The following is an 18596-nucleotide window of genomic DNA, read 5'->3' on the forward strand; positions in this document are numbered from 1 at the left end:
TTTGGGTTGCCAATGGAGGGGTTGTGAAAGGTTCCGCGAACGACACACACGCCAACCCTGAGAAGTTGATCAAGTTTTCTGCTTCTGAAAAGACCCCAGTCATATACGTATCCTTCAATCATCGCCATGGAATTTTTGGTTTCGCTCGTCTTCCTATTCATAAAGACTAGAAGTCACTGAACAATGGCATGCCGGACCAGCGAATGGCATTTCAATGGGTCAAAGATAATATCGCGTCCTTCGGAGGTGATCCTAATCGAATCAACTGTATACGGGCTCAGCGCAGCTGGGACGCTAACTTCAATACATCCCATGGTCTACAGCGGGAGCCAAGGTGTCCCATTTCAGCAAGTCTGGACGATTTCGGGCCTCCGGGAACAGCATTGAACATTACTAGCAATGCTACAACTATCCACACGCTTGCAATTGTGGAAAGAGTGGGTTGTAGGGACTTGGAAGCGGAACAGATGCTTGTATGCTTCAAGGCCCTCTCATTTGAAGATATTCTCAGGGTTTCTCTTGCTTATGCCGCCATGAACCATCCGCCAACTAGCCTCTTTACTTTCATCCCATCAGTAGATGACGAATTTATTCCTGATCGTCAGTCTGAACTGATCCGTACAGGCAGGTATGTCAAAGGCATGCACCAACACTTGCGCTTTCAAGCACGTAAGAATGCTGACGATAACAGGAATGCTGATGGTATTTATATACAAGAAATCGTAGGATACAGTACGTATTATCTGAGGATACCTCTTTCGCTCTTATTAATAAAGTCGACGAAATTGGGATTTTTGGGGTATATAGAGTGTTCGCCAACGGGCCTTTACGCCGTCTGGAGAGTTGGGCCACTCAAAGCTGACCCATTCATCAATTTCAAAACCAGTCGATTTTAAGACTATTGGACGTTCGGGCGGGCGGCGAGACCCTGTCACCTCTGCGGGCCTATAATGAGGGCTATCCAAATCTACGTAGATTCCGATGAGGGTTTCCATTTCGGGACGCTCTGATGAACACTTCAGAACCGCAACATGTTCAGTACTTGGCCGCCCGTAACGTCTTCTTCTGGGTACTTCGAAGACTAGAAGGTCGATACAGAGTCCATTATTGCTCATTGAATAAGGCACAATGCGTTTCCGAGCCAAAGGACTGGAATAGTAGATATTGCTTCGTTCGAAGTCAACAGGGCTAGTCGCTAAAAGACCTCCGAACCAACCCTAATCTTCCCGGAAGCCACTGTAACTGGACGGGGGAGGATTCGCGATGCATCCGGTCCAGGCGAAAAGAGATTGGTCATTTGAGCGTTTCATAATCTCCTCTTGAAGGCGAAGAAATGCCTTCTCTCCTTCCCCATATAGAAGCGGCATATTCACGTCGAATATTCCAAAGAGACAATACGCTATATCCTCCACGCGGGTTGTAGATCTCTGAGACGCCCTTGACATCCTCTGCGCGATGCTAAACATATCAAGGTTGGACCCGTCATATGAGACGGCCTCGTCAATTCTAGAAATCTTCGAGACTTGAGAGAAAAGGCTGCGAAGCCTCCCAATCTCCTTCCAGTTGTTAGAGAAGAAGATGACTTGGCTAGGCGCAATCAGCTCTTGTAGTGTCCAATCCCTGCTGAACCATCGACTTTTGGAGAACGCGGACTCGGGAGCCTGAAGGTCGTCGTCGGATGGAACATCGGCCAAGTACGCGTAACAAATAGCAGATTCTTCATACCAGCGATACATCGAATTGATAGCCTCGGAAAGTTCTGCGGAGCTACTCTTATCAATACAACATGTATCGATCCATACCCAGTCATACCCATCCGCAAGTGCCTGCTGACAGCAACCACGGATTTTTGAGAATCCAATGACTTGAGCTGCAGAATCAAGATTTTCGATCGCTTTAAACGAAACTTCTTCCTTCTCCCAGGTGTGAGACAGGATGGCGTATCGGGGAGCGTGTCTGCTGTCCCAGAATTCGTCCAGCTTCAACGTTGTGGCGTTGAGGAGCCTCATTCTGACACTTCTACGTCACTCGCGTCTAGGACGAGGGGCCGTCTCAGATATTCCACAAGTTGAGGATACTTGTCGGCTGTGGAACGGCAGACGATGAACTGCCTCGTCGAAATTTGGGAAAGAATATAGGCAGCTGTGGGTCGGACGCAACGGTAATACAAGCGCGATGGTAGTTGGGTTGCTCTGGTTTATTGTAGCCCAAAATTGTATGCTTGTCCTCAACTCAGGGTTGGAATAGATGAGTGTTGTCGGGGTAAGCCGTAGTCATAGTGTTCGCCGGGCGTGAGGCTGAGGATCGTGTGAGCTGGCTCAAGTACTATTTGAATAGCACGTGACTGTTCTTTATTTTATTTCGAGGTTAATAAAAATATGCTGGAATAGTGTTAAGGTGTAGTATGATGTATTAGAAACTAATTAATACGGTATGCTATTTATAAGAATCAACCATAGAGCAGAGGCACCATACACATTCAATGGGCTCTTCCCTGAAGGAGACATATCAGCCAAGATTTGTCCGACCATATGACCAGAACTTCGATTACGTTTGCATACGCGAGTAGTCCGGTGATCTCTTCGAGGGCCAAGAAGCAGTGGAGGGAATGGTCAGTAGCATTCGAAAGCGATATAGATCAAACGGAGGCGCCGACACGCTTCAACGTCCAAGTGATCGGCGGCCCTCATGGAACAGGGCCAGTATTTTTGATAAATAATAGCGAGAAGGGTAGAACTGTGAGAGAAACAGCGACTGAAGACGTAATGCGCGAAGAGAAGTTCGTGGCTGGTAAGATGTAGCAAGTTATTGGGCAGGTATTGAATTTTGGATCCATGGAGTCTGCTAAATGCCGAGAAAGACGACAGCTATTGCAGGAGGAAAAGCTGTCCGAGAGATGTTCCTACATAAAAAGCTTGGCTGGGGTATTAGATGTTTGAGTCTTGCTTGTTTGTATACTTGGACCTGATCGTTGAGTAGCCAGAATAGCAAGCAATTCGTTGCAAGAAGTCAAACAGTTTGGAACATTCGTTAATGTACCACCGTCTGTCAGAAGTATTTATAAGTTTGGGTACGTAATGCCGCACTTCGGTTCATTCGAAATCTTGTCCAGTGCTACGGAATCTTTGCTCGAAAGCCCGTGTCTAAGGCTGGTGGGATGTATATCTAAATCTTCGAGAAATGACCCCATTCTCTGCTGATGGCGGAGAACAGAACGTATAGATAAGAGACTCAATGGAACACAGTCAGATACCTAATCAACAAGTGCACAACTTGTTTATCGAATTGGGTTAGCAGCAGCATTTCCTGTAGCATGAATGTTTATCTAGCGCACTTTCCAGCCAGCCCAACTTCAGAAATACACCTGAAGCAAACATCTAAGAAGAACAATTTCATTCAAAACACAACACATTAAAACATCTACAATCAACTTCGCAACAAAATGAAGACCGCCGCCGCCCTCAACGAACGCGAACAAGCTCGATTCCCGGAAGAGACAGCAATTGCGAACGCCCGGGATGACGATGTCGAGGAAGTCGTTCGCGCAGACTTAACCATAGTCGCAAAGACCGATGGGACTTCAGCATCAATCGTTCAAGTCCCTATAGAACTCCTCAATTCTCTTCTACTGTCGGTCGATACCCTCAAGAAGGAGACGGCGCTTATGAAGGGAGAAACGAAGAGTCTTCGAACCAGCATGGAACTCATGCAGAAGCAAAATGCCAACATGAGCCAGCAATACCACGATCTGCGCCGCAAGCATAGTGCCACGGATTCACAACTGCGTGCCTTGTTGCGAAATATGGGTGGAGAGTTTTATCTCTTTCCCTTGCTGCCTTTGGTAAGAACTCATTCCTGTACTTGACTGCTGTGTTTCCTCAAGGAGACTTCAAGCTGGTTACGCCTAGAAGAACCAAATGGGCGATCTCTGCTTGTCTGTCTAGATTTACAGGCTTTTCAGATTCCCCAGAGCTGGTTGAGCTCATTAGTCAATCTCAGTCTTTACAACGCTAACTTTCAAGTAGGACAGCAAATTATTTGGAAAGCCGCCCTCGAACTTCCTCGCATCATTGCTCTTCGTATAAGCGGACGTGCAGAAATCAACACTCTTCGCGCCACCTACGGAAAGAAAGTAGTCCCCACTGCAAAGCCACAACTTCATTATTCGATCATGCAAGTTTGCCGAACTTCCCGCGATTCCTTATTACAGAGCGTTCCTAAAGGCGTACTCGATACCCGTGTCTTCGAAGGCGATCGTGTTGGACTACGCTTGGGCGTTCTAGATAATAGATACCGCTTGGAGATCAACCCAGACAAGGACATACTGTGGCTTCTGGACGCTGAAGGCGACGACGATGGCTCTCCCCCTTATCTCTTCGCACGGCTTCTTGCGAGCCTGTATGGCAGAAATATCCATCAACGTGTCATCGCAGTGTCTATGAACACTTGGGATCGGCAACTCAACTCGAACCCGTGGCTCTTCCTTGGAGCAAGAATCCATGTAGTGATGGATGTTATCTATGATCTAGGCATTCGAGAGATCATTGTGGTGGTAAGAGGCTCGGAATTTATGACCGCCCCGGATGTTACCTTTGTCAAAGCAAAGGGACACCCCAATGATGTCTTGCCGGAAAAGACCTGCCAGTGGATGCAAGCTGTAGGTCGTGATCACTACGATCCGGAGTATCACGAAGCTCTTGGTTATTGGGTAGATTAGGAACAGCTCGAAAGAGAAATGACCCATTATCTCGCTTGCATCGCTGCAGACGTTTGGCAAGCAAATCCACGAGAAATGAAGAGTTGGCTGGTGCATCGTATGTTATCATCCCAAATATGGATGTGAACAATGCTAACAATTGACGCAGGTGGGGTGGCTCAAGAAACCGTTGATACGAACGCGGATTCAGACATGTGGAGGTCTACACTGACCACCATACGATTCATGGAAGCTACGACGATCAGTGCAGAAAGAAGGGCAGCAAGCGTTTGATCGGCGCAGCCTATCAATGGGAAAAGATATACACCATCCACAATAATCAGTATTTGAATGCTTCTTTCGTTGGCCAGGGAACGAGGGAGGATAGAGGATGGAGACAACCGACGGCCTGTGGATTCCTTGTGTGTTGTCTAAATCATCCTAATTGGCGTTCTTTGCGTTCTTTTGCAACTCTTCATATCACTTGTGCGAGAAAACGAAATGAATAAATAGAACTCGCGAGTACATCTCGTCGCTCATGCCTTGTGAGAAACCCTGATGTGAATCCTATAGTAAATCCAGTTATCAAAGAATCACTGAAATTGTACTGTGACCTTACAATGTAAGATAGTCCGACAATTCTTGCAATACTAGCAGACCGGTTTGTCTCTTGTTGCAGTAACATGCTCCTGGCAGGTTAATTCAGTTCTCATATTGCCTTGTCTGCCTCGAGAACGGATAAAAACAGCAACAAAGTAATACATGCTCCTGTCAAGTAAACGAGCAATGTCCATCCTTTCGAAATGTAAATCGAGCTCTATATGTTGTTTAATCCAATTACCGTTGCGAATGGGCCACAAATTGAGCCACCATTGCAGACCAGGAGAAGTCTGGAGAAAAAACAGCTCTTGAAGGTGTAGCAACCAATCACAAGTTTTGAAGTGACGATTTTTCCGTCCTTCGAATCTCAATCGCTACCGCGAACATGTGAAATTGAGCCGTAAATCCATCATCATGCCCGAAGGTATTTTGATCTTCAGAGCAAGTGTCAATGTTCGAGCCCGCTTAGGCATATTTCAGCAGGAGATTATCTGGGAATAGGTGGAACAAGCACTGAGTGTAGAGATCACAACGTTCGGGAACAACAAATAGCAGTTACCACGTATCCAACGTATCGAAGCTCTCCAGATGCACCCTGCTTTCCTCAAGATCCTACCAGCCACCCTCAAGACCAAAACAAAATTCGTGTGTGGAAATCAGCGTTGGGCATGTGAAGACGACATAGCACAAGTGGGCGGCAAGTTGAACGGAGATTACCCTCTTGCAGCCCTACTAAACTATGATGACAGGAGGGATATCATTGTAAATGTCCTTGTGTCTTTGTATTTGCACACACCCAAATCTCCAAATACGCCATCAATGCAACCTTTTTGTACAATTCCTGCAATTACTCCTCTATCCAACTCTGTCCACCCTGTTGAGTTTCCGTGCGGTTGTGATTTGACTCCTCGTCCTTTGCCCTCGAACTGGCAGACCCATAGCATGCCTTCTTCCTCTATAAGTTCCCATATCTCTCAATCGACCGATGTTCTCTCGAACTTGGCGTCGTAAATCGTTCTCAATCGTCATGGAAGAGAGTTCCGCATTGATGGCGAGGATGGTCTTCGTGGGTATGGAGCCGACGCGCGCATGAGGGAAGATGGAGAATTTGGCAAGGATACGGGAGGAGTGTGTGTGGCCGATGCCATAGAACTTCTCGAGAGATTTCTGGGGATGTCAGTGATGGGCAGACGTTGTATTCGGAAAGGCATGAAATACCTTGAGGAGACTGCCTTCAGTGAAACTCAGTTGTAGAATGAAGACCTGGGACAGTTAGCGGGAGCGAGCATTTCGTATCATTCTAATACTTGCCATTGTGTTAGAATCAGAGTTGTAACAATGATTGCTACGGTTCTTGCTGAGTTCTGTTCTAGTGTCTGGCTCAAAATATTTCGTCGTCCACCCTCGAAGAAGCTTTGACCATCTCCGCACGTGACTTGGCGCTATCCTAATCGACACCTTTCCGAAACTCGAGCTGAGTTCCCCCTTCTTCAATCTTCAACATCACAGTGCACAACCACGATCAATCCCCAATTGACCGTCAACATGTTCACTCTTCAACGATTCGTAGTCTCTGTACTACTCGTCATCACCTTCACCTTCGTTTTCCTATCTCAATCAGTTCAAGCAACAAAGGGCCCCAAGATTACCCACAAGGTTTACTTCGATGTCAACCATGGTGACGAGTCGCTTGGTCGCATCGTGATCGGTCTCTATGGCAAGACTGTCCCAAAGACTGCCGAAAACTTCAGAGCTCTTGCTACTGGTGAGAAGGGTTTTGGATATGAGGGGTCTACCTTCCACCGTGTCATCAAGAACTTCATGATTCAAGGTGGTGACTTCACCAAGGGCGATGGCACTGGAGGGAAGTCAAGTATGTATCTGCAGACCACTGCCCTTCTACCGTACTGACATTGGTAGTCTACGGTGCCAAGTTCGCCGACGAGAACTTCAAGTTGAAGCACTCCAAGAAGGGTCTAATGTCCATGGCCAACGCTGGACAAGATACCAACGGTTCCCAATTCTTCATCACCACCTCAACCCCATCGTATGTTACACCCTAGGCTGTATAGACCATCTGCTGACTCCCTCCAGCCACCTTAACGGCAAACATGTTGTCTTCGGCGAAGTTATGGAGGGATACGAGATTGTCGAGAAGATTGAGAACGTCTCCAAGGACGGCAGAGACAGACCCACTGTCGAAGTCAAGATAGTAAAGAGCGGCGAGCTTGAAGTACCAGAAGAAGGTATCCACGTGGAGCTATAAAGTACTTTCCTTCTTCGTCTTTGTTCGCAGCACACCCTTTTCCTGCTTTAATGGACTCGCTGATACGTCTGCCCTTGTACAGCCACATACGGGTCCGCAGAATTTCAGCCAGGGATGGAAGAAGCTGATGAGGTTCCGATCGTCGCATCTCCAACTCCTGCCATGGCTTCCCCAACGCCAACAAAGACTGCTTCCCTCGTCACTCCTCCTCCTGCTATCCCCGTCGATGAGTTCGAGGCGGCTGCCGAGTTCAGCCTATTTCAAAAGGGTCTTTTCTTTGCGGTTATCATCGGGTGTGTTGTAGTGTATTTACGGATAAGCAACAACAAAAAGGGGAGGCGGTTTACGGAAAAAAGCATGGCATGATTGTTAGAATTTACTGCATTGCTTTTCTACCTGCTGGCATTGTACCGAGTGCAATTTGTTTGAAAGTTTTCCTCGTGAAGACTTGATCATTCATATCTACCTGTTTCGGAGATTTCATTGAATACGGCCAAAAGCAACTAGGCATGTGAGCAGTTCGGTGATTACTCGTACCGGTGATGTCCCAGACCGGAACAGATCTTGCGACTGTGCTTGAAGTCTCAATCCTAAACCGCACAATGAGGCTATTCAATTGTGGGTGACGGAAGTAAGCGAAGCAGGCGATTATTTGTGTTGGTCGATCCACACGAGTTCAAGAAAGCATTTACTTCCATACTTTCACGAAGAGCAAGATGCTTTGCTGAAGTAAGTGATCTTCGTTCTCGCGATGCTGTCGGGTGCGGCTGGACATGAGCGGATTCATATAATTACAAGAGGTTTTTCAAGCAATCGTTCGGCAGAGCCTCCTCCTTCCATTTGATATATAATCGAATACAGTGATATATAATCAAAATCAAGTACAAAGGAGCAAACTCTGCAAAGAAACATCTCCGTCTATGATTCTGGTCATCCAATACTTGCTGCTCGCAGTGTTTGGCCACCGCTGCACCAGTGCCGGCAACTTTTCGGAAACATTTCATACACCACCACTCCAGCTACTACATACTTGGAAACAGTTCATGTATACCTGATTATCTATCAGGCTCTTGTTTCGGCTTGGACGGTGTCATTTAAACAATTTCTAGATTTATGATTTTCAATCAAAGTCAGTACCTCGAAGTGTAAATAGCGAGACCACGCCCCCCAGATCCGCAAGTCTCAAATATTTCTGAACCTCAACTACAAGCCAGCAAAATGGCAGAACCCACGAAGCCAATCCGCGTAGCACTCATTGGGCTCCCAGGCGGTCCAATCTCAGAATACGAAGGCGTTTCCTGGACGGCCAACGCTCACCTGCCCTACCTCCTCGCCTCGCCGCATTATGAGATCGTGGCTTTGATGAACTCATCCGTGGCAAGTGCTCGTTCGGCAATAAAGCGTTACAATCTGCCTTCTTCTGTTCGTGCTTATGAAGATCCGAACGGTAAGCTAACCCCTCTGTTTCTGAGTTCGGAAAATTGACTTTCCTGCAGAATTGGCGGAAGATCAAGAAGTGGACTTGGTCGTCTGTTCCGTGCGTGTAGATCGCCACTTCTTGACGGTCAAGCCGAGTCTCGAAGCAGGAAAAGATGTCTTTATGGAGTGGCCACTGGACAAGAACGTTACCATTGCAAGAGAGATGATGGAATTGGCAGCGAAATCGGGCTCTAGGACTGTGGTTGGCCTTCAAGCCGCGTTTGATCCTGGTATGAGGATGATGAAGAAGTACATCGATGATGGAAAATTGGGACGGGTGTTGAGTAGTACCGTGTTTGCGAGCGAGATCAATGGAGGCGAGACAGAGGTTAAAAATGTGAGGTACTTTATGGATCGAGAGGTCGGGGGTAATCTGGTTAGTATTCGGTTCGGGCATGCTTTTGAGGGCTTCGCTGCTGGTATGCTTCGTCTCTTTCTTGCTTTGCCTCGCTAATGGAATGCAACAGTGCTAGGCGAGGTCAAGAGCTGGGATTCGCTGTTGGCGAATCGACATGCAGTGAAAGATGTCGTTGACCCGGCGAAGGGTGGCGAGGTCGTGGTGAAGGATGCGCCAAATACGGTGCCGGATCAGATGATGTTCCAAGCTACTATGGGGGAGGATTATATTCCAGTGTCCATTCACCTCCGTGGTGGGAAACCGTTTCCTGGGACTCCAACAATTGAGTGGCGCATTCAAGGTTCGAAAGGGGAGTTGCGTCTCACTGCGCCGTCGGGGAGCTTGAATGTTGGGAGACCTGATATGAAGGTCGAGTTCTGGGAGATGGAGAATGACACGGTTGAGCTGGTCGAGTTCGAGGAAGATGAGTGGGTTAAGTTGAGGGTTGCAGCGAGGAACATTGCCAGGGAGTATGAAGCGTTCAGGAAGGGCGAGTGGGTTCCTGATTTTGCGTGGGGGGTAAAGAGACATGAGTTGATTGAGGAGATGTGGCAGAGATATGATCGTGAGCAAGAAAGGATGAAGGGTGGGAAGATTTGACTTGATCCTTGAGATAGTCTGAGATACATACATGACCTTGTAGCTACAATCAAAACCAAACTACAGTTGTGAATCCCCAACCAAATGTGTATCTTTCTTCTCAATCGTCCCCCTATACCTCCAAGCAGCATGCCTATGCAGCAAATAATCCTTACTCCGTATCGCGCCCCAGATCCCAATCATCCCGGCAAACGGCCACATGGAAGCCAACCTCTGCGTCCACGATAACCGCGTTTGCTTATGCTTCGCCACATCAACTTTCACTTTATCATACACAGTGAGGAGACTCGAAGCCGAGTATCGTTCTCGTAGTTCATCGTACCATTTTTTGTCGTACAAAGACCAGAACTCCGCTTCGGTGTAGTAGGTGTGTGAGTACAGAACCTTTCGTCCGCCGAGTTCTGTGAGCTTGCTTTCCAGCCTTCTATTTTGAGCGACAAATGTGTCGAGATCATCCGATGCTCGACCCCAAAGCCCGATATTGAGCATCGGCTTGGAAGTTTCGTCTGGTCCGGGTAAAGTTGTATAGGGGTGGAAGGTCGGCGGGGTCATTTCTCGTAACGGGCACAGCCAGAGAGGCCAGATGTCAAGCTCGTCTGCTGTATAATCGATGAACTTTTCGGCTGTAGAATATGGTAATGATAGATCTTGAACGATGTTTCCGAATTCCTTCCTGCTACCGTGCATAGCTCGGTAGAGCATTCGCGTATGTATGAAATCATCCAGGAACCAGCGTGTGAATTTATTGAAGGGGACAAATGGGAAGTATCTGAATGCTTCGATACCAACCCAGAAACCGCCTCGATCATATCGAAACAAGTACTCAGCCAGAGGAATATAGTCTGTGACAGGAGAAGTGGCTTCGACAATCGTCTTGTCTTTGACGTGGAGATAGAACCAAGGATCCCAAGATTTGCTGAACGTCTGAGGTTGCGCCAACTCAGGTATCTCATCAGTCAGCTGACCAGTAATAATGACTCCATGATTCTTCGAGAAGATGATGCCGTCCACATAATCATTGGAAGGATCCTTGATCTCCTGCTGAAGCTTTTCGATGCTGTCGTGCACACTGCCCCTTCGATGATATTCAATCTTAACGTATTTCTTTGCCTGGATCAGCTGTAGCTCAATTAAAGTCGTGATCCCCAAAGTCCCAAGCGCTCCTGCAGCTCCTTTAAACAGTTCGGGTCTTTCAGTCTTGGACGCAGTGACCACATCTCCATTCGCCAACACCACCTCCACAGAATTGACCGTCTGATCAAAATATCCATACTTGAACGAACTACTCTCTCCAGCTGAACCAGCATAGCCACCTCCAACAGTAATCCCAGGAAACTCCATCACGACAGGCGGGATGAGGCCATGTTGCAGAGTCGCCTCTACCAACTTATCCATAGGCACATTTGGCTCCACGGTAGCCGTCTTGGCCGTGGTATCAATGCTGACGACATTTGATAAAGCGCTGATATCGACAACACTTTGTTTTTGGTAGGGTCTTGTGCTATTTGTGGAGCCGTGGAAGATGCGATATGGCTCTTGGCGGGAGTAAAAGGCTTTTACTGCGGTGGCGATGCGGCTAACAGCTGCGTCATGAGGCATCTGAGGTCAACGATTGAGGGGGGTGAGAGAAACAAGCACGGATTAATGAGAGCGATTGTGTAGATGTGTTGATATAGGAGAAGATGGAGATGGAGATGAAGATTAAGCAGGTGAGGCTGACGATGTGGCTGGTGGTCTGGATGTGGTTAGTGCCGATTATGTGGCTGATATATTTCAGGAGCCAAGTGGCTATGTAATGAAGTTTGTAAAGCAGCTCACTAGTTATGGCGAAGTCGGTTCAAGTTAGCTCACATCCAAAAACGGCAGCGCTATTGCTCGTTCCGGTTTGGAAAACTCGGGTTGTATTGAAGGGCAATTCTTTCAATGATTCCCACCAATAGTACCTAGGTAGTCTGCGCAGGAGCTTGCAACAGACGAGTTCAAAAATTCCCACGCAGCAGATTCCCTCAAGATATCAATATGTTTCTCTGGTTGCTGTCAAGCAGTTGAACAAATATAAAAATCCATCGCCCAAGCATCCCCACTTTCAATGAGCCCTTACAGGGAACGGCGCCCGCAATCGACGCCAGTCTCAACCCCAACTTTAAAATTCTTCAGCACCAACGACGATGCAGGAAAACTTCCACAACTCCACCAGAAATGGAGCCTCCAGCACCCAACTTTGCTTAGCGATGAAGTATATTTTCATGCTTCCGCGATGGCGAAAATATGTGTCAGAATCCCACTTTGTGGCAAACTTTCAGCGACGTTTGGGGTTATCGTATTTTGTGAGATCTTGCTATGAATACATAAAAAGGATCTCCTCCTCCGTTCAAGCATCACGGTAGCAGAAGATCGAAATCCCACTTTCGACACCGATTTTATATCACCCGACATCAAAATCCTTCTCGCATGCTGTGTCCTGATCTCTGAAAAGCCAAAATGGGAGTCGATCATGGACATGGCCAAGAGGAGCCAGTGGACTCAACCTCAGAGCTCGACGAATCAGGAGTTCTAGGTGCGAATACCAATAAAAAGAAATCATGGTATCGTTCTGTACCTTTTCAAGTCGCCGTTGCAAGCGGTGTCTCTTTCACAGCTCCTGGAATGTGGGATGCGTTGGGAGGACTTGGAGTAGGAGGTGTTGCTGAGCCTGTGAGTAGATTTTTCTGTGGATGTCATATTTTACTGAGAATATTGGCAGTACGCTGTATCAGCAGCCAATGCCCTGGTGTATGGTCTCTTCTCCATTGTCTGCGTAGCAGCAGGCGCGATCAATAACCGCATCGGTCTCCCGTACGGTCTTGCTCTCGGTGCCATCGGCTACCCATTGTATGGAGCTGGTTTGTATACGAACAATGTCCACCCTACGACCTGGTTCCTGCTTTTCGGCAGCGCACTTTGTGGAATATCCGCGGGATTCTTCTGGGCTGCTGAAGCGGCTATTATTATCGGGTATCCGAGTCCACACGAGAGAGCTTTCTACCTGGCTATTTGGCAAACCGCAAAAGCATCAGGTCCAATTGTTGGAGGTGCGATCAATCTTGTCCTGAATGCGAATCGATCAACGGCTGGATCTGTGGGAAGCGCTACCTACATCGTATTCATCGTCATCATGTGTCTCGGTCTTCCCATTGCTCTCTTCCTGAGCCCCCCATCCAAGGTCTGGCGAAAGGATGGCTCCAAAGTCATCATCCACAAGCAGCCGAATTGGTCCTCTGAGTTCAAAGCTGTGTGGGCTCAACTCACCTTTCGTCGTATCCTGTTATTACTGCCAGCGTTCTTCATCAGCTATTTCTACAACGGATACAATAGTACCTTCCTAACGGATTACTTCACTGTTCGATCAAGAGCATTTTACGTGCGCAAGTGGAAGTGAGGATACCCGGAATTCGATAGACAGATACCCTTTGATTTGCGACACAAGATAGATTAGATAAATACCACTGCGTGAAATAGACACGTAATTTATGCATGAATCAAGGTTCTGGGTAGCGTGCGGCGTGCATGGTTCGTCCGATCTAGATCTTCAGCTGGAGTGTCCGGCAGGCGGGAAGCGAAGCCTGAAACCCCTCAGGTTGAGGCCCCAAACCCAAGAACCCAAGCAGTAAGCGCGCGGCCCGCAACGTTACCCAGTCCCTCTGATATCACGGCCCCCAATCTGCCCGGAAACTCTCTTTGTCCACTATAATCCACTATAATCTGTAGAAATCAGCTTATCTCAACAGGCCTGTCTTCTCGTCCCTTGAGTCAGGTCTGGCCCCCAAAGAGCGGCTCAAGTGGCGCTCCCACTTCTATTTCTGTCCACAGTGGTAATATAGATATCATACCTGACCCCTCTCTCACACTTCCATTTTCTCTTCACTCATCATCCATCCCCGATATGCTGAGGCTCCCTACCTCGCACTCTCCGCATGGACCCCACTCCTGCAGCAAACCTCACCTGGGGCTGGGTATCATCAGGCAATGACCGCGGAACCAGCGACATCCTCTGGGGCTCCCTCTCAACAATCTACCTCTGCACCTGGACGTGTCTGTGTCTCAACTTCCCTCGTCTAGGCGAAGAACAAAGCTGGCGATTCCTCTTCTACAAATTTCGCTGGCAACTCTTCGCCATCTTCTTCCCCGAAGTCCTCGTCGCTACGACGGCCGAACAATGGCTTTCGGCTTACCAATCTGTGAGGATCTTTCGAGGGATGGGATATAATGGATGGACGATCCGGCATGGTTTCTACGCCGATATGGGAGGGATCAAAGTCGCGCCTCCTGATGCGGAACCCTTTCCTGTCGACAGCCATCAACTATCTTTTCTCGTGAAGAATAACTACATCCCCATGCCTCAAATCAGCAGCGACGACATCACAGCCGTCGATAAAGCGGACGGCTTTGCACGTTTGATCACCTTAATCCAGATCTGTTGGTTCAGCCTCCAATGCATCGGTCGCGGCATCCAGCACATAGGCCTCTCCCCCCTCGAATTAACAACCATCGCTTTCATCCTCTGCACTTTACACGATTATTTCTTCTGGTACTACAAACCGCTCGATCCCCTCCGACCCGAGATCCTACCCATGGAGATCTCCATGAAGGAGATCTGCGAGAAAGAAGAAGCGCGACAGACGTACATTTTCACGCCCTTAGATTTCGTCAGCAGTCCGCCCGATGCGAAGAGCTTGATAGCTCCTTTCTGGTTTGGAATCAGTGTTGTGTTTGATCATGGGAAGGACAAGGAGCCGAAGCCTAGACAGACGTTTCCTAATACGAGGATTCTGCCTGCGGAAGGGATTACTTGGGGGATGATGTGGTACTGTCTCTTTTTCCAGGTCGTGTATTTCGGACTCCATCTTTCGGTTGGGTGGTTACTTGCTTTTCCTTCTCGGGTCGAGTGGTACCTCTGGACTGTTGCCAATTTCGCTGATCTGGGACTTATCACTGTATACTGTATTGCTTTACCGCTTGGTACATATTTCGCGCCGTGGATCGGGAGAAAGATATTCGGTGTCGAGGGCGCGACATCGATTCTAGAAGTCGCGAATATGTTGCCATATTGGGCAAAGTTGGCGGTTCATGGTCCGTTTGTGGTGGCGTACATTGGGGCGAGAGCTATTGTATTGACGGAGTCCTTGATTACATTGAGGGCTTTACCTGCGCCGTTGTATGAGGATGTTAATTGGGCGGACTTTTTACCGCATTTATGATATACCAATTTGTAGCACAAGTAGCATGAATCTTGATTCCAACCCCTTTTTCAAGCGAGTTCTCGTCAAAGGTTCCCAGCAGTTTGGGGTTGGGATGTCCCTGCAACATATTTACCGCGGCAAGCGATGCCAACGATGCATCCAGGCCGGGATAAGTTTACTGATCCTTCACATCTCGCCATGGCCAAGGAAATAGCAATTATGCCTTGTCGAATAACTCCCGGCAAGACATCCAAGGTCTAGGAAGACAAAGTGTGATTTCTTTGGGCTCGCTCTATCAAGCTTGGCTTTCAATTGTCTTTGAATTTCAAGAACATAGGCTTTGGGAACTCACTTCCAGCATCCTTTGATCAAATTGCAGAACATGTCAAGCTGATAGAAGAAATATCGAACTCTTATCAACGTCTCATCATACTCGGCGAAAAGGAGTGAACCATCCTCAGCGCTCTCGGGTAAAACCTCGGGCAACCCCCACTCCTTCCAGGTTCCACGTGAGATCTCACGGCACGTGGCCATCTCAGCCATCACCTCATCGCTCCCCTTCCCTGTTCCCTGATAAGAATCTCCGTTATCGCAATTGATTACTTCTTCTCTCATATATCTCTCCCAAAGAAAACCGCAGGTCAAAGATGTCGTTTTCTTGTTTTCTCCTTGAATCTCTTCCTCATTCTCGCTCTCAAGCACAAACTGAATCTCCAGCTCAAATGGAGGACGAGCTGCACGGCACCATGCACTCCACGACCCCGCATCATGCCTTGGATGCACCCTCAAACTCAACCACAACTTCAACACCACAATTCCAAACATTAACTTCATCACCATCCTCCCCCCTCCAAACATTCCACCTCTTCCCCCTCCTCCCCACCGAACTCCGCCTCAAAATCTACACCTACGCCCTCCCGCCCCCAACCCTCCACACAATCTCCCTCCCAACCTGCCCCTCAACCTGTCCCATCCCGTCCTGCCCGCGCCAGCACGCTCCCAGAACCCTCTCCTCTCTCCCAGTCCTCCTACACATCTCCCACGAATCCCGCACAGAATGTCTCCGCCACTACACCGTGCTCTCCTCTCCGCTCGGAAAAGGTTTTCATCAGGCATTCGATTCCCGAAGAGATAGCGTCTATTTCTCCAATGGTCGTGGACCAGCACGGGATTTCTGGAGCGTGAAAGCGGAGTGGCCTGCTTGCGTTGAGGGCGGAGGGAAGATTAGGAATTTGGTTATTGACGAGGCGACGTTGGAGAGGGGGGATTTTTTGAAGTTTGGCGAGGAGGTGTTGGGGTTGGAGAGCGTGACTGTTTTGTTGATGCCGTGGAGTAGTATTGGGAAGGCGGGTGGTGGAGGGGAGTTGGTTAGGACTTTTGGGGGAGCGGAAATTGGAGAGGAGGAGGTGGTGAGAGGGAATGATAGGGATTGGGGGTTGAAGGAGTTGAGGAGGGAGTTCTTGGGGTGGTTGGAGGAGAAGAGAGTTGAGCTGGGAAGGGAGAAGAAGCCGGTTGTGAAGGTTGCGCAGTGGGGTGCTTGTTTGAGAGGTGGTGATGAGGAGGGATTTACGAATGGCGGAGGACAGTGGAAGTTAGTTGAGACGGGGCTTTGGGTTCATTGGGAGTATAATGGGAATGCTGAGTGATGCAGGTGTCTTTGATCGTAAGGCATAATGAGTGACGAAGGGGAGTAAAGAAGGTTTAGATTAAGAGCTCAAGTAATTATCTTGAAACTTACCCAAGAGCGGCCGAGCATTCTCCCTCAAGACTTTGAACTCATCCCGCCACTTAGGATCTGGTCCCCGCAAAGCTTCGAACCCGCCTGCTACCAGATCCTGGTTCACCCACTCTAGCAGTCTGCGTATCACGAAATCGTCGAGCAAGAATATACTATTCAAGAACGTCCCCGGTAAAACCCTGCTTTTGCGTCGCATCTGCTCCACTTCCATAGCCGGCTGCGAGGGGAGCCGCACTCGGCCCGCGAACACGGTAGCTAGGACCTGGGCCTGAAAATCATAAAGCGAGAAAGTGGACGCGAAGTGCGACACGCCGATAAAAGCGAGGGTTGGGTCTGGGATGTAGAAAATATCCTCGTGTAGGTTATGAACGGTTCTGTAATCGGCGGTAATGATAACCTTCTCATCCGCATCCTGGAGTGGCATAGATGGCGCCTCTAGGGTGGGGCCTAGGAAGGGGTATGAACACAAGTAGCCTGTTGCTATTATCACATGGTGTATGTGTTCAAGAACCCTTCCACTCTCTAGGATCACTCTTCCCGGGATAGGACTATCATCATCCAACAACCGTGGAGTTGGAACGTCTTCACTCGTGATGGTAAACTTTCCCACCATAGGCACCTTTTCCGCATTTTCATGATCTACCCGATCTCTGAAATCAAACATGGTGTCTTTTGCGCTATGGTACACCTTTGCACCGTTGCTCGTCAAGTCATTGGTAATCTCCAGCGAGGAGATGAACCCTCCAATAACAAGGACTATCTTGTTGCAGAACCTGTCTGGGGTGCGGTACTGTCTCGAGTGAGATACACGACTTGGAAACTCTTGCTTCCAAGTAGATAAGCCCGGGATGTCAGGCACACGGGGGACATTGTACCTCCCGGTAGCCACGACGACGGCGTCGAACTCGCAAGTATCTCTCTTCAACGTATAGCCTATGGTGGTTCTTATCAGCTCGCAGGTCTGTACCAGCCACCGGTCGTCACTCTCCCTTTTTGCCACTGATTCTACTCGAGTGCTGAAACGGGCCCTTTCATTGACATGGTAGACGCAGGCGAGGTCTTGTAGATAGGCTAGTACCTTCTCATGGCCCATATAGTCTTCTGTACCCTCCGGCCAGCCCAGCAATGAAGTCTGCATGACAGCAGCGCTATTCCTACTCTTCATACTGGCGTACACTGGGCCTGGAGGCGCGAATCGAGATTTCATATCCTGTAGACTGAGCCCTTCTACGCATGACTGCTGGAGTTCCGGGGTTGGAGGCCGCATGCTGGGAAACGGCGGGTCTGGATCTGGCTGCGGGCTGTAGTTCCAGGCTCCACCAACCTTATCTGCTCGCTCGATGACAGTAACATTGAGGCCTATCCGGAGCAGATGGGCAGTCGTGACTATGCCGCTGATGCCAGCTCCGATAACAACCACATTCTTGACTTTCTCGAGACGAATAGAGCTATCGATGATGTCGGTCTGAGAGGATGACATGACGAAATCACATTGGTGGGTGCGGGGACAAGAGTTACAAGTAATGGATTAAATGATTCATGCGAATGATAGCGATGCGGGGTAAGTATTGTATAACCTTGTGTAACTCTTTGCACGTGAT

At 48.6% G+C, this 18596-nt stretch overlaps 10 protein-coding genes across 10 annotated transcripts; 7 read left to right on the plus strand and 3 right to left on the minus strand.

Moving 5' to 3' along the window:
* Positions 1-265: 265 nt before the first annotated feature.
* On the plus strand, positions 266-1056 carry LY89DRAFT_351570 (uncharacterized protein). The gene has a single exon (XM_018206924.1). The coding sequence runs from the start codon at positions 468-470 to the stop codon at positions 894-896; it is 429 nt and encodes a 142-aa protein (XP_018062067.1). The 5' UTR covers positions 266-467; the 3' UTR covers positions 897-1056.
* LY89DRAFT_691451 (uncharacterized protein) lies at positions 836-1745 on the minus strand. The gene has a single exon (XM_018216328.1). The coding sequence runs from the start codon at positions 1734-1736 to the stop codon at positions 1218-1220; it is 519 nt and encodes a 172-aa protein (XP_018062068.1). The 5' UTR covers positions 1737-1745; the 3' UTR covers positions 836-1217.
* A 1697-nt stretch (positions 1746-3442) lies between these two features.
* Positions 3443-4990, plus strand: LY89DRAFT_677500 (uncharacterized protein; the record flags this gene model as incomplete). The annotated part of the gene is made up of 4 exons (XM_018213683.1): positions 3443-3841; positions 3953-4657; positions 4718-4814; positions 4866-4990. 4 exons carry the CDS (start codon positions 3443-3445, stop codon positions 4988-4990), a joined length of 1326 nt encoding a protein of 441 aa, XP_018062069.1.
* Positions 4991-6551: 1561 nt separating this feature from the next.
* On the plus strand, positions 6552-7978 carry LY89DRAFT_711904 (putative peptidyl-prolyl cis-trans isomerase B; the record flags this gene model as incomplete). Its single annotated transcript, XM_018217936.1, has 4 exons — positions 6552-6567; positions 6867-7169; positions 7217-7343; positions 7391-7978. The coding sequence occupies 4 exons, from the start codon at positions 6552-6554 to the stop codon at positions 7560-7562; spliced, it is 618 nt and encodes a 205-aa protein (XP_018062070.1). The 3' UTR covers positions 7563-7978.
* Positions 7979-8768: 790 nt separating this feature from the next.
* LY89DRAFT_659956 (putative oxidoreductase) lies at positions 8769-10038 on the plus strand (the record flags this gene model as incomplete). Its single annotated transcript, XM_018212534.1, has 3 exons — positions 8769-9009; positions 9059-9460; positions 9509-10038. The coding sequence occupies exons 1-3, from the start codon at positions 8781-8783 to the stop codon at positions 10036-10038; spliced, it is 1161 nt and encodes a 386-aa protein (XP_018062071.1). The 5' UTR covers positions 8769-8780.
* On the minus strand, positions 10026-11714 carry LY89DRAFT_691453 (FAD-binding domain-containing protein). The gene has a single exon (XM_018216329.1). It carries the CDS (start codon positions 11635-11637, stop codon positions 10099-10101), a length of 1539 nt encoding a protein of 512 aa, XP_018062072.1. The 5' UTR covers positions 11638-11714; the 3' UTR covers positions 10026-10098.
* An 889-nt stretch (positions 11715-12603) lies between these two features.
* On the plus strand, positions 12604-13435 carry LY89DRAFT_545208 (MFS general substrate transporter; the record flags this gene model as incomplete). Its single annotated transcript, XM_018208233.1, has 2 exons — positions 12604-12732; positions 12782-13435. Coding segments are annotated over 2 exons (783 nt in total), but the record flags the coding sequence as incomplete, so codon positions are not given.
* A 308-nt stretch (positions 13436-13743) lies between these two features.
* LY89DRAFT_691455 (uncharacterized protein) lies at positions 13744-15333 on the plus strand. The gene has a single exon (XM_018216330.1). It carries the CDS (start codon positions 13992-13994, stop codon positions 15273-15275), a length of 1284 nt encoding a protein of 427 aa, XP_018062074.1. The 5' UTR covers positions 13744-13991; the 3' UTR covers positions 15276-15333.
* A 571-nt stretch (positions 15334-15904) lies between these two features.
* LY89DRAFT_742492 (uncharacterized protein) lies at positions 15905-16903 on the plus strand (the record flags this gene model as incomplete). The annotated part of the gene is made up of 1 exon (XM_018220827.1): positions 15905-16903. One exon carries the CDS (start codon positions 15905-15907, stop codon positions 16901-16903), a length of 999 nt encoding a protein of 332 aa, XP_018062075.1.
* A 38-nt stretch (positions 16904-16941) lies between these two features.
* Positions 16942-18511, minus strand: LY89DRAFT_691457 (FAD/NAD(P)-binding domain-containing protein). Its single transcript, XM_018216331.1, has one exon. The coding sequence runs from the start codon at positions 18473-18475 to the stop codon at positions 16964-16966; it is 1512 nt and encodes a 503-aa protein (XP_018062076.1). The 5' UTR covers positions 18476-18511; the 3' UTR covers positions 16942-16963.
* Positions 18512-18596: the final 85 nt, after the last annotated feature.

The sequence above is a fragment of the Mollisia scopiformis genome, assembly GCF_001500285.1.
Source record: "Mollisia scopiformis unplaced genomic scaffold LY89scaffold_35, whole genome shotgun sequence".
Lineage (NCBI taxonomy): Eukaryota > Fungi > Ascomycota > Leotiomycetes > Helotiales > Mollisiaceae > Mollisia > Mollisia scopiformis.